The sequence below is a fragment of the Ammospiza caudacuta genome, chromosome 2, assembly GCF_027887145.1.
Source record: "Ammospiza caudacuta isolate bAmmCau1 chromosome 2, bAmmCau1.pri, whole genome shotgun sequence".
NCBI classification, from domain to species: domain Eukaryota; kingdom Metazoa; phylum Chordata; class Aves; order Passeriformes; family Passerellidae; genus Ammospiza; species Ammospiza caudacuta.
Genome location: NC_080594.1, coordinates 515412 through 529125, shown reverse-complemented (window position 1 = coordinate 529125; position 13714 = coordinate 515412). Strand labels below are relative to the sequence as shown.

The 13714-nt window shown below is 48.2% G+C and overlaps 1 protein-coding gene across 1 annotated transcript in view; it reads left to right on the top strand.

Annotated features, from left to right (window-relative positions):
* Nucleotides 1-13476, top strand: part of EVA1C (eva-1 homolog C) — a 33664-nt gene extending 20188 nt beyond the window's left edge. Inside the window, exons 5-8 of the mRNA XM_058800163.1 lie at nt 7545-7688; nt 11177-11248; nt 11878-11970; nt 12763-13476. Coding sequence (XP_058656146.1) covers nt 7545-7688; nt 11177-11248; nt 11878-11970; nt 12763-13160 — 707 coding nt within the window. The 3' untranslated portion in view covers nt 13161-13476. The remainder of the gene's footprint in view (nt 1-7544; nt 7689-11176; nt 11249-11877; nt 11971-12762) is intronic.
* The last annotated feature ends 238 nt before the right edge of the window (nt 13477-13714 follow it).

The following is a 13714-nucleotide window of genomic DNA, read 5'->3' as shown; positions in this document are numbered from 1 at the left end:
CTTGAATTTAGGTGACAAATAATAAATATCAGCTGTTGGTCTCTCTTCTTCCTCCAGCTTCTGACAGTGACCAGGTGACCTGAGTGTCAGGATTCTGTGTGCTACTGCTCCTTGTTCTCTGATCCCCGTTTGTGCCAGATGTTCCCTGCATTGGCTGCAGACTGTACACACCTGAGTGTCAGGATTCTGTGTGCTACTGCTCCTTGTTCTCTGATCCCTCTTTGTGCCAGATGTTCCCTGCATTGGCTGCAGACTGTACACACCTGAGTGTCAGGATTCTGTGTGCTACTGCTCCTTGTTCTCTGATCCCCGTTTGTGCCAGATGTTCCCTGCATTGGCTGCAGACTGTACACACCTGAGTGTCAGGATTCTGTGTGCTACTGCTCCTTGTTCTCTGATCCCTCTTTGTGCCAGATGTTCCCTGCATTGGCTGCAGACTGTACACACCTGAGTGTCAGGATTCTGTGTGCTACTGCTCCTTGTTCTCTGATCCCCGTTTGTGCCAGATGTTCCCTGCATTGGCTGCAGACTGTACACACCTGAGTGTCAGGATTCTGTGTGCTACTGCTCCTTGTTCTCTGATCCCTCTTGGTGCCAGATGTTCCCTGCATTGGCTGCAGACTGCACAGAGGGTCCCTGGGGCAGGGCCATTGCTTTGGATGCTGTTGGATGAGCAGAGCCCAAGGCTGTGGTGGCACACTGGGGAGTTAAACGTCCCTGTGACTTCTCCCTGGCACCCAGTCAGGAATGTCCTGTGTACCTAGGACTAACTGAATAACAGGTTCAGTGGTGACAGCAAGGGCACAAAGGTAACTTTTCACACCATGAGAAGGCCAGCAGATGAGTGTGCTGTTCCAACCCCTTGGTACCACACAGGGAAGGGCTTGCATGACTGACACCAGCCCTGTGCAAAGGCTTAACATTGCTCATTAGAAACATGTTTTACATGCCTATGACAAGCATCTCTGAACATCAAAAGATCAATAATTCATCTTAAGAGCCCTTTGTCTGCAAGCCAATGTTTCTATTTAGTTACATAGATGCTATTAGGAATTTATTGGCTGAAAATCACAATCTGTTCTTAGACAAGAACCTATTTAATATTGCCAGGTCTGTGATTCACACCAGCTCTCTTGGGCCCTTACACAGACTTAGCTGTGCCTGTCTGTCCTGTGGAGAACATTTCAGCAGGTCTCTGACAGGCCCCACAGCCCTCATGACAGTGGCATTAACAGGTGACACAAGGCAGGGCAGAGCCTCTCTGATCAGGACAGGCTGCCACCACACTCATGTCTTGCACTTCACTGACCTCTCAAAATCCCTCCCTTGCCTCTAATGCCGACACTCACAGTCCACAGATCAGAATTCTGCAAACCTTTCCTAAGGATAAAGTTTCCCAGGATAAAGAATCTGCAGGAGCAGCAAGCTGTGCTGTGGCCCCTGTGCAGGAGCAGCTGTGCAGCAGCACCCTGGCTGGCACTGCTTCTGAGCTATGGAAAGCAGCCTAGGACAGCAGGAGAGAGCATAAAGCCTGAGACAAACACAAAGCAGGTCTACAGAAGGTAGATCCTTGTACAGATTTCCTACTGCTTAATGGAAGTGCTTGGCCTCTTCCTGTGTGGTACCAGGGACTTTCTGCAGGAATTCTGTGGAATTTCCAAGAGCCCCTGTGTGGGGTGGGAGTTCACATTCAGTTATCACAGATATTTGGCACTTAGGAGCCAGACCCAACTGGGTCCAGAGATCTCTCTCGAGCCTGAATCTTATTTCTGTGGTTGTGTAAGCACCTACAGATGTGAGTGGGTGCATGAGTAGATTCCTGCAATGACCGCGTACCTTTCTCTCAGAGAAAACAATGGTAATTTCAATGTAATGACTTGGGACAGCTCTTCCCTCCTGAACCAGAACCCATGCACACATTTATGTTTGCACCAAAAGCTGAAGAGCTCCAACACACATCCATTATTGTTTCTGCTCACATTAGTGCAACTCAGCCCAAGGGCAGCACTCAGGCCATTCCAGTTCTTTCACTGCTTCACAGAGAAACTGCGAGGTGACTCTTGTAGCACTGTGCCGAAGAAAAGTTACCCACAGGTCCCAGGCAGGCCCAGAAAGTCTCTGGTGAGCTCCAAAGGTTTGCATTTCTCCCTACCTGACAGGGTCCTGCCAGGTGTGCTGGGTATTGATGGGGTGCTCCTCGAGATGGTGGCTGCCTGCTGGTGTGTGTGTGATAGCAGGGACAGACAGACAGCAGCTTTGGGCTGGCACAGACAGACACCAGCTTTGGGCTGGCACAGACAGACAGCAGCTTTGGGCTGGGACAGACAGACACCAGCTTTGGGCTGGCACAGACAGACAGCAGCTTTGGGCTGGCACAGACAGACAGCAGCTTTGGGCTGGCACAGACAGACAGCAGCTTTGGCCTGGGACAGACAGACACCAGCTTTGGGCTGGCACAGATGGGCTCTCAAGCATTGCTGTTCTGTGAACCACCTTTAAATCAGCTGGCAGATTTTCAGAGCTTTGCCTCAAAGGGAGCCCAGGAAAACATTTCTTTGGCATAAAGGCTCTTCTCCATACAGGAAATAAACTATATACATCCATCTCTGCTGCGGGAGGGATCTGTGTGCCCTTGGGCACTTGTAGGACCCTGAGCCTCCCCCTCCACCTTTAGCATGAGTACCTGCTCATGCAGCTGGTTCTCTGAGCCAGTTTGATGGTAAAAGCCAGCTTCTGCAGCTGTCCCAGTGCCTGGCACTGTTAAACCTGCACACAATCTCCAGCCAGCAACTTTCCTGTTTTACCAAGACTATCAAAAACTTCACAAGAAAATTCTGGGTGTGGTTCTGGAGCAGATGGTTCTGCCTAGAGGAATCCATTGTGCCCAGCCCCAAAGCAGGAAACTATAGCAGTTTGTTCCTGTGAGTATTGCTGCCTTTTCTGACCCATTATCTCTTTTATATTAACATGTGCAGCAGGAAACAGAAAATTTATTGGTCAGAAAAAGTTAAAGAATTGTGCCAGAACAGGTTACCATAGAGAGCACCAGGAAGATTCAGGTCAACAAACACCTCTCAAATAATAAATTACTCTTGTTAATACATGAAAATACTTGAAGGAAGGCTTGGTAGCAGGTTGTCTCCAGGTTCAGCTTGCAAGCCAGAACACTGCAACATCCTGCCCAGAGATTCCCTGCATGCACACTGGCTGGTCAGATGTGTGTTCCTCAAGCACCACGGCCAGCAGAGCCCTGAGGTACAGCCCTGTCACATTCTCATTGCTCTTTCCAGTACTGCCCTCGCTTTTACCCGGCCCCCCTTCTGGAAGGTGAATTCAAACTCTCCTCACAGCTTGCACTGTGCCGAGGCAAACCCTGGGGCTGGGCTTGGCCTAGTCTCCTCTTCATTCCCAGTGGAATTCAGGGAAGAACGAGGGCTGAGAAAGTCAAGCAAAGGGGGGTTTTGAGAATCCTGTAGGTTCCTTCCAGTCCAGCTAGGTGTCATTTTTTTAATGGAACAGGATTCTGTGATGCTGTGATTATTTTTGTTTGTTTGCTTGCTTGGATATTGTAGCCAATTCAAAGGGCCTCTTACCCACTGACTGATTGAAAAGCTTTTGGTTTCTGTCTCTTAGTAAGAGGTGTATCTTTGCCTGGTGTGAGCCTGTGCCCTGGGAAGCTCTCTTGAGAGCAGAAGGAGCAGCAGTGAAGGTACAAGCAGCTTTAGGCAGATCTGGAAATGTTTCCACACTGCCCTGGCACTTTGGGCATGGGAGACAGGAACCAAATGAATTTTGTGGATGCAAAAGCAAGGATAAAACAGGTCAATTTTGCTTGCACCACAAAACCCCTTTAAGTCAGCTCGCTCTAGGTGCAGACATCAGCTATGAAAAGGCCCTTGCCTGTGTCAGCCTGAGCAAACTGAGAAGATAAATTGGTGCTTCGGGCCCCAAGAGGTGCCAGTAGGAGCCATTGCACCCCTCTGCCCCAGTGAATGTTGTCAATACAAAAATCCCTTAAAAGAAAAGGTTTGCAGTGCAGCAGCAGGATCAGGAGTGATTATTTGAAGGCAGGAGGAGACCAGCCACCATTTTTAGAGTCCAAATAACTTTGCACTGAGATGAACAGGGAGGATCAGGTTTTGCTGGTGGAAGTTGCTTGGAGCACACTGAGACACACATCCCTTTAACCAGCAATGATTTCTTTACCAGCAGGGTTCTTTACCAGGGGTTCTTGGGTCTATTTTTGTGAAAGGTTTGGAAAGGTACACTTGGCCCTCAAGTCCAGAAGGAGCCAGGAGCTCGTGTCTGTGCAGGAGCAGGAGCAGGGAGCGGGGTTCCTGCTGCCAGGAAATGGGGATCAGGCACACTTGGCCCTTGGTGGGACGGACCCCCACCCTGCACACCCATCTGCAAGGATGACAGACACACCACGTTGGGGTTTTTTTGTACATAAGTGCTGCTGCTCACATTGTGTGTTTCTGCTGCAAGCAGCAGTTCCATGGCCCTTTTCTGATGCACAGGCAGGACCCTGTGTCCATGCTCTTGCATAAATTACCATCTTATTTCAGCAGCTTTCTTTAGGAGCCTGCAGCCTCAGCTTGCTCCAAACTCCACAGTTTTCCCTTGTCAGTTCATGTCCCCACAGCTGGTATCTGGGCTCCACAAAGCACAAGCCATCCTGATTTGGAGGTGTGAAATCTTGGCTTGCAGCTGATTTTAAAAGGGAGCTCCTTATTCTTCTGTGTGTGGGCACAGTAAGTGAGGAGCAGTTGGGGATGAAAGCAGCTGGAAGCGTTTGGAGAGGCTGAGACAGGCACAAGATGCTCCAGCACCTGCAGCTTTTGTGTGGCAGGAAAGGGAGGGAAAGCTCCTCCTGTCTGAATTGAGAGCAGCTTTAAGAAAGCAGAAGACAAATTACTCCTCATTAAAGCCTGTGTGATTTATGGCATGTCATTTGCATGCCAAAACTTACCAAAACAAAGCTAATTAGGGAGCTGAAAGAGCCTTTCCTGCAGAAACAAGGCTTTCTGCTCCAACTGTTAAATAGCTGCAGTCAGACTGGACACTTTATTAGTGCATTAAGAACCTTTCCTGACACCCGTGTCCCGGTGCCATCCACGCCAGTGTCTGGTACAAAGGATCCACCACAGCCTTGGTGTGCGACAGGCAGCTCTGGGAGAGAGGCATGGAGAGCGGAGAGCGTTCCCAGGCACACACTGCTGCCTTGTGCACCACCAGCCTGGGAGCACTCTGGGAATGTGCCTCTCCAGAGGCAGCTGATTGAAAACCTATGTACCAGTCTGACAGGCCCCAGGTTATCTGCGTACATCAGAAAGCACCTGGTCAGGAAGAAGCCACGTGGTGTATTTATGTTCATCTCCCAGCCCACGGTGTATTTATGTTCATCTCCCAGCCCATGGTGTATTTATGTTCATCTCCCAGCCCACGGTGTATTTATGTTCATCTCCCAGCCCATGGTTTCTCTGGGGCCATTCCATGGGATTCCTTCACTCCAAACACAGCCTGACCTCTCCTCGTTCAGTCACAGCAATAAGGTGTCTGACCAGGAGGAGGGTAACTTATCCAAGATAATCCCATCATAGAACTGCTGGGAAGGCAGCAAGGCCACATGTAAACCAGACAGAATTTTTTACTAAATCACTAAAACCCAAAACCTTTTCACAACGCAAGAAGTTTTAAATAAGTTTTTTAAGTTATAACACTTTCCAGGTAACGTGTGTCCTGTCCTGCAGAAGAAGCAGCCCCGGTTTGCATTTACTCACCTGTGACACCAGGCAAGCCTTGGGGGCTCTCCCAAGCTGGCCTGCCAAGAACTGCAGGCCGTAATGATAAACATAAATCCAACATGCATAGAGATGATAACAGGCTATTCAGTCCCACAGAAACATGAGCAAAGGTAAAATGAAAAATACAGCTGCCATATCACTGAATATGTAGAAAACCATCAGCACAGCATCCTCCTGGCTTTATAAGGCACCAAGAGTAAATCCCAGGGCAGGGAATTCTATAGAAAACATAATTCAGTTTGCCAGTTTTCTTTTGTGCTCCCAGTCTATTAATTTATTAATCAATTGACAACTCTTCCTGATACTCTCCAGTTGGTTTTGTACTTGCCAAAGTAAGCCTAAAACATCCATCCAATTATATCCTTACTCACCTGGAATAGCCAGGGAGGGAAACTAAAACTGCTGAGTTTAGTTAATCAGAACTACTCACTGCTTTAGGTCAGCCCTTCCCTGCCTTCCCAGCACTCTCTTGGGACACACAGCTATTGGGATTTCAGGCCTCTGCAAAGTCAAAGAGCTCTGTCCTAAAATCCATGTCCAAAGCACCCCACGAGCCCTTGCCAGACAGATCAGCCCAGTGTCTCTGATGGCTCTGCCCAGGTATAGGACTGATTTAGTACTGGTGTCAGGGAGTTTACTCCAAAAATCACAAATATGCCCCGTTTTCAAACATTAAATGTCAAGAACTCGGTCTCAAACCTTCTCTTCTGTTCACACAGATTCAGGGAACCTTTGGTGTATCTCTGCAAACAGTGTTTGTCCTTCCTCCAGAGGCACAAGGGAGCTTCTGCAGTTGCAGGTGTCAGGAGGCCATCCTTGACTGTAGGGACTGCTTTAATCCCCAGGAATGACAGTCCAGGCCTTTAGAGCCCCTGGCCTCAGAAGCTTGGAGTGAAACACATCTGCCACACACAGAAAGCTGCACTGTGTGGGGTGGTGCAAAAAGATTCAGAGAAGTACTACTGTCTCCAAATTTGTTCTTTCTGCAGCCTTTCTGTTCAGAAACCAAAGCTACAGGGTGTTTTTTGTTTGCTGTGTGGCTTGGAGTTCAGCTCATGTGGATACAGAGAACTTAATCACATTTAGAGATGTTCTTTTTTTGTAAAGCAGAGTGTGACTCACACACTTTCCCACTCAAATAATTTCAGCTCCAGTGCAAAACCCATTATTGGAAGGCACATGTTTCCCTGGTTAAATATTGAGCACATTTTGACCTCTTCATAGTAAACCAAAAGCTACTTTTTAATACCCTGAACTTCCCTGTAACCTGAGCTGTTGCAACACAAAATCTGATCTCACCTGACTTGAACTGAACTTGGATATCCAGTTGAGTCATCTCAGTAACCCAGGGCTGACTTGGAAGCAGCATTTCACCTCTAGATGTGAGATGGCATAGATGCAGAGCTACAGGGATGTGCTCATTTTTTCCAACACATCCTGAATGGAACATTGAGACCTTACATTGGGCACCTGTTTGGAGCTTGCTGAGACTCTTTCTGCACCCTTAGTACGCACCTGTAAGGCAACAAGGGAGAGTTACCTCGCTGCAAGCTCACATTTGTATTGTAGCTGACTTCCTTGCATTGACAGATCTTAATGTTTAACCCTGAATTCCTGCTAAGGCCAAGGTACAAATCTGCACTTGATCTCAGGTGTACCTCCAGTCCTGTGTCCAGCAGCCCTCATGCCAGGTAACTCCAAGGTGATGTATATTTATTGTGTGTGTTTTTCTTTCAGACTGTTTGTCTTACACAGCACTGGAAGTGTTATCAAAAAGGTGCTATGGGAAGCAGAGATGCAAAGTCATTGTCACCAGCCGGGATTTTGGCAGCCCGTGCCTGCCTGGAGTGCCAAAATCCCTGAATGTCAGCTACGCATGTGGTAAGAGCAAATGCACAATTGTTTCCAGGGCCTCATTCCTGCTTGCAGAGACACACACATGTCCACATGTGGGCACTGAGCCTTCCAAATACCCATTTCCCTTAAACACAGGAGGTTTGGGACACAGCCATACAAAATATGTGTACAAGCCCCTGGGCACAGCAGCACCTCACAAAGACTCTGGCATTAAGGGATTTTTGCTATAAAAATGCAACCGACCATAAAATATCAACTGGGTAGTTCAATATTTTTGAGAAATACTATCAAGATAAGAGTTTTTTCCACAGAGCTCACTGGCATTGCCTGGCCTCAGTGCAGGTAAAACAGCCTAGCATAATTGAGGCATGTGTACAAGCCAGTCGTGAAACCTGACTCATCTGAGTACAGCTTCTCCCTCACAGAGGGGTTTCCTTGCTCATGGAGAGGGAAGTGAGGGTTTATGAAAAGTAAGGGCTTGAGGCTGTACATTGCTTGCAGGACTGAAAAGTACTTCAGCTCACTCCTCAAACAAGAGGGAAGTTTTCCATATGGTTAGCTATAGATTAATATAATTTCCTAAGAGGCAAGCAGAATTCCCAAAACACTCCAATAGGAGCAGCTCCACAGGTACATCCTGCAGAGTCCTGTGGCTGAATCCCCAGTGAGCAGTGCTCAAAAGGCACAGGTTACCTGAGACATGCTTTAAGAACAACACTGTGAGATTGATGGCCAGATCACCTCTGCCTGAAGATCAGAGCAAAATGAGCCCCAGGAGATTTTCAGTGTCCCCAGGAATTGGTTTGTCAGCTGTGAAAGGTGGTGCAGTAATGCACCTTCCTATGATTGGAGAGATGTGGGAATCTGCCATTGCACCAATACATTATATTATTGTGCAGCTGCCCTTATGAACGAGCTAATGGCATTCTGTTTAATTAGCATGAGCATAATCACAAGAAGTCATTCCTGTTTGCATGTCTGTGTACCAGACCAGCAGAGTGAGTTTGTTTGTGAGTTTGTTGGCACTGGAATTACGCATTCTTCTATTTAGAGATGTGGCTTTGCAGAAACACGTGGGTAACAAATAGTGTTCTTTTGTGCTGCTGGCACATTTGGAAGAGTTTTCCTTCTGCCAAATCTTACTGGGCTGTGCAGTGTGAAGCATTAGCCAATGATCTGCAGATCCGATTATTTTACAGATCATCTAGTGAACACAGGAAGAATATTCCAGAATGGCAGTTTCCATTCATTCTCCTCACTAGAGGATGCCTGCTAATCTGATGCTTCCCAAGATAATGCAAATAGACCTGCCCCTGTAGTGACAGGAACTCAGCAGAGCAGAGCAGTTTTGTTCTCAGGGCTGTACCACACTTCAGAGTATTCCTAGCATGGTCAGGAGGTGTGAAAAAACCCCACACTGCCCACCCAGTGTCAGCAGCTGTTTAGGGGGAGTGTGTCTGGCTGCTTTCTTACACTGGCACTTCACTCCTGACAGCAACTGGGAGGTGCTGCTTTATTGAAGTGTCAGTGCCCCCAGTGCTCTGCTCAGCATCATCTCCTCCTGTCTGTGCCAGGTGGGAGCTCCTGGCTCTGGCTGAGCCTGCATTCAGGATCAGGGAACCCTCTCTCAGGAAACAGCCCCTGGTGTGGATCAGGGAATGCTCTCTCAGGACACAAGGTTCCCTCAGCCCCTGCTGTGGATCAGGGAATGCTCTCTCAGGACACAAGGCTCCCTCAGCCCCTGCTGTGGATCAGGGAATGCTCTCTCAGGACACAAGGCTCCCTCAGCCCCTGCTGTGGATCAGGGAATGCTGGAATGCTCTCTCAGGACACAAGGCTCCCTCAGCCCCTGGTGTGGATCAGGGAATGCTCTCTCAGGACACAAGGCTCCCTCAGCCCCTGCTGTGGATCAGGGAATGCTGGAATGCTCTCTCAGGACACAAGGCTCCCTCAGCCCCGTGGTGTTTGGCACTCCCTGCATGCCAGAGTCCCTTTGTGGGCTGCCTTTAGCAGGAGGTGACTGACTCCTGTCTGCCAAAGCAGTGCTGGAATACAGATGTGATTATCTTAATAAACTTTCCTGTCCTGGTCGCAGCTGTTCTGTTCAGTGACCTGATGTAGCCTATAGCAGTCAAATCCTCACATCTGAAAGGCACCACAATGAACACAAGCAATGCAAGCAGCCAGGGGCTCTTTCTGTCCATGCCATTCTGAACTAAACATTCCCCTGCAATAAATATTTGAATACACAGGGGAAAAGAGCAAGCAAAGCCCTGGGGAGCTCCCCTAGGAGAAGGAGCATCAGCACAGGTGAAGGAGCCCCAGGCCACAACAGGAGCTTTGCACTGGAGAAGGTGCCTCCTCCCAGATGCTGTTCACCACACAGGCATGCTGCTCAGAACAGCCAGGGCTGCAAATGCAGCCTGCAGGCTGGAAACAATCCTGCTCCTGTCTGCCCCCACACTAAGGAAAGTACTCTGCTGCTGGAAAACAGCTACAACTACCACGAGGTACAGGACAAAACAGAAATGAGCTTATTTACCCCTTGGATCTGTTGGCTCCACTGCAAACAGGAGCGAGGACTCCCAGAAGGATTCCTTCATCAGGAAAGGAAGCAGCTCTGACTTTGAGCCCACACAGAAAGAAAAGCTGTGCTCAGAAAGAAGTGCTATTTTTAGTTGTTTTCCAAGTGAAAACTATGCTAAGCTGCAAACCTCAGTCTCCTCTGTTCCATTTAACTCTCTCAACACTATTTCTTGGCAAATGTTTCTATGTGGGATAGAGGTGAGTGTCATACTTGAAATTTCTCCCTTTTTTACCCCCCTGTCAGTCTGAAAATCAATCAATCAGCCTTCCCCAATAGCACAGGAACAGGTGCCAAGGTCTGGGTGCCTGAAGGAACCACTCATCCATTACAGAATATGTGAACTCTCAATGCCTCTACAATGCACCTCCTTGTAGTTCTTTTAATTACTTGGAGAAGACTGGACGCTTATCAAGGGAATAAAATAATGCAATGAGAAAGATGCAGCTCATTGATTCCCATCCTCCCCACCTTCCTCAGCAACTGTCCATCTCAGAGCTTCGCAAATGACATCACGCAAGACTTCAGCATTTATCTTAGAATGACAGTGAATTATCCTCATCCAAACCCAGTAACTAGATGCAACTCAGCATTGGCTGTAGCCCAGTTTGTGCTCAATTTAGAGGCCAGTTTCGTCTCCATGCACTGGCTGGCACACTCCTGAGGGGCTGAGGACAAGGGGCAGGGTGCCAGGCTGCATGGAGATGTTCCTGCAGCAGGCAGGGTGTGAATCCAGTCACAGCCCAGAGCTGCCCTGGCTGCACACAAACCACACAGCCATGGAAAAGAGCTCCAAGAGTGAGTCCAACCTTCAATTCCACTCTCAGAAACCCAGTTAACAAACCCAGGGTTAGCAGTGGGACTCTTCATTAACTGGGGAGAGGGCTCTTAAAAATCACAGAACACAATTTACCTTTTGTCTCTGCAGTTCCCAAATTCATCCTGACAGCAGTCAACCCCCCGGTCCCTGATAACAAGTCTTCCATCAACCAGAACGATGGTAGGTACCAGCACAGACACAGGGTTGGGATGGAGCAGTGCAAACCCTGCTGAAAGAGCTGCTCTTCCCCTTGGAGAGCAGAGGACAGGCTGGGAGTGGGGTGTGAGCACAGTCCTGCAGGAAGAGTGACCTGCCCAGCCTGCCCAGAGCCAGCATGCTGGGGAGAGTAAAAGTGAAATTGCAGCTGTTTCAGGGTGGAGAGTCTTTTACAAGTTATGCCGACAACAGCTCTTCTCCAAGGCCACAAAGTTAAGGATGAGCCTGATGTGTGTCCCCAGTAACAGGAGCACATGGCATGGTTAGGCTGGAAAGGCCACTGGAGAACTGTGAAGCTTCCTGAAGTAAAATTATTTCAGAAACCCCAGTGGGAATAGGCACAAGGGGTTTCACTTGGCAATAGACTCTTTTAACTGAATTTGCCATTTTCTAGATGTTTGATATTTTCAATAATTTGTTATTTCTATTTATTTAACTTACCGGCTGTTGTTTGGTCCAGTGTTCTGCAGCTCCCTGAGCACAGCACTGACCTGCCCGTGTTTTGGGTGGACTTGTTAGCTGGGAAGTTACTGGGTTTATAAAATATCAGTTTAGTAGCTTCATTGAATTTGCGTTACCTCCTCGTGTCACAGGTGCCGACCTTGATCCAAGGGAATCGAGACTCCCAAAGAAAGATGGGACTGTTGTTAGCTCCAACTACTTGGCTACATTTGCATACATTAGAGGTAGGAAAATGAGGCTCACATTGTTTGGCCCACTGGATCATAGCATTGTGGGAAAAGGGGGGATCAACTCCAAAGGTTACAAGTAATCCCATCTTTATGGTAATATTACAGTATCATCACAGTCTTGTGGATGAGACAATCCCAGCATAGTTGATATTCAAGGAATATTCCTTGCCTTGAGGGATTCAAACTCTCTTAGCAACTGCAGCCAAGATATTTTTAAGTTTTCAATGGGGACTGTTGGTTTTTCAGTACTTTTGAAAACCCAGCCCTGACCTGTGAGAGCACTGGAGACATCCATCTTTGGAAAGGCTGCGTTGCATACATACATGGGTCATCAAGGAGTAACAAAAAGGAGCAAAAAGCCATCCAAAGCCAGCCTTCTCTGCTGTGAGATGAAGCAGGTTCTGTGACTTAGCAACACTAAGTGCCAAGGAAGAAAAGTGCTCCCTCCTCACCTGGCCTGGAGATGCTGCCGAGGCCCTGCAGAGCCCAGAGCCACTCTGCTCATGGCCCTGGTTGTTCTGGCAGCATGGCTGGAAACACCAAACAAGGTGTGCAGAGTTCTGGCAGCTGGCTGAGAGCAGCACTGAGCTGCTCACAAAGGGCTGGGGCCATGCTGTTATTTGACAGTGCTAGAACCAGAATGGATTTTTGCCCAGCAGCTGGAGAGGCAGAGCTGGCAGGGTCGGGCTGTGTCAGGAGTTTGGGTGCCCTGTGCCCATGGAACACTGGGGAATGGCTGCTGGGGCAGTTTGCACAGTGATTAAGGCCTGGCTCTCTTGCCTGCAGATCACCCTGAAAGGCTCGCTCTGCTCTTTGTGTCCAGCGTTTGTGTGGGGCTGATCCTCACGCTGTGTGCCTTAGTGATCTGCGTGCTGTGTCCCGGGGACATCCGCAAACTGCACGGGAACAGCGATCAGCTGGTGCCACGCAGGGCCAGAGCCCACAGGAGCACTGAAGCACAGCAGGAGGAGGAGGAGGGGGAGGATTCCTCCCTTTCGGACACCCAGGGTGAGACAGACGGACTGTACAGACCTCCGTACTCAGGGTATAACTCGGCAGAGGCAGCGGAGCTGGCCGAAAGGATCGAGCGCAGGGAGCAGATCATACAGGAGATCTGGATGAACAGTGGCTTGGATATGACACCCCCTAGGAATATGAACACATTTTATATCAATGAACAATAAATGGCTTATTTTGGATGGCACTCTACCCCTTTTTAAAAAAACAAAATGTACCTTCTGTGAAGGAACATTCCTATCAGTGAATATAATTATTTGTAAAATAAAAAGAAATATATACAATAAAAAGAGGGTTTCATACCCTTGACTGTCAAGAAATCCTTCTGTGAAAAACACTCTACAGTTTTAACTAATGGTACAGATTACTTTTCACTGTAATTTACAGTTTCACTGTAACTGCCAAATGCATGTCCAGGAATATTAAAGAAGGTGGAAAATATTTAATCAGATGTATTCAACCATCAGAACAGACCTGCCCAAGACGAGCTCCTGCTGCTGCCTGTGCTGGCCCATCTGTGAAGGACGAGCTCCAAAACGGCTGCTGCTCTCATGAAGGACTCTCAAAGTTACCACACGCCAAGAATACTTCACTTAAGGGAAACACTGGGTTCATTTTCCTGATCCTAAAGCAGGGTTAGAGCCAGCAATTCAACGCAGGTCATATTCTCAGGATTTGTTATCAGTTCACAATCTTCACTTGAAAATTGTTAGACTAGTCA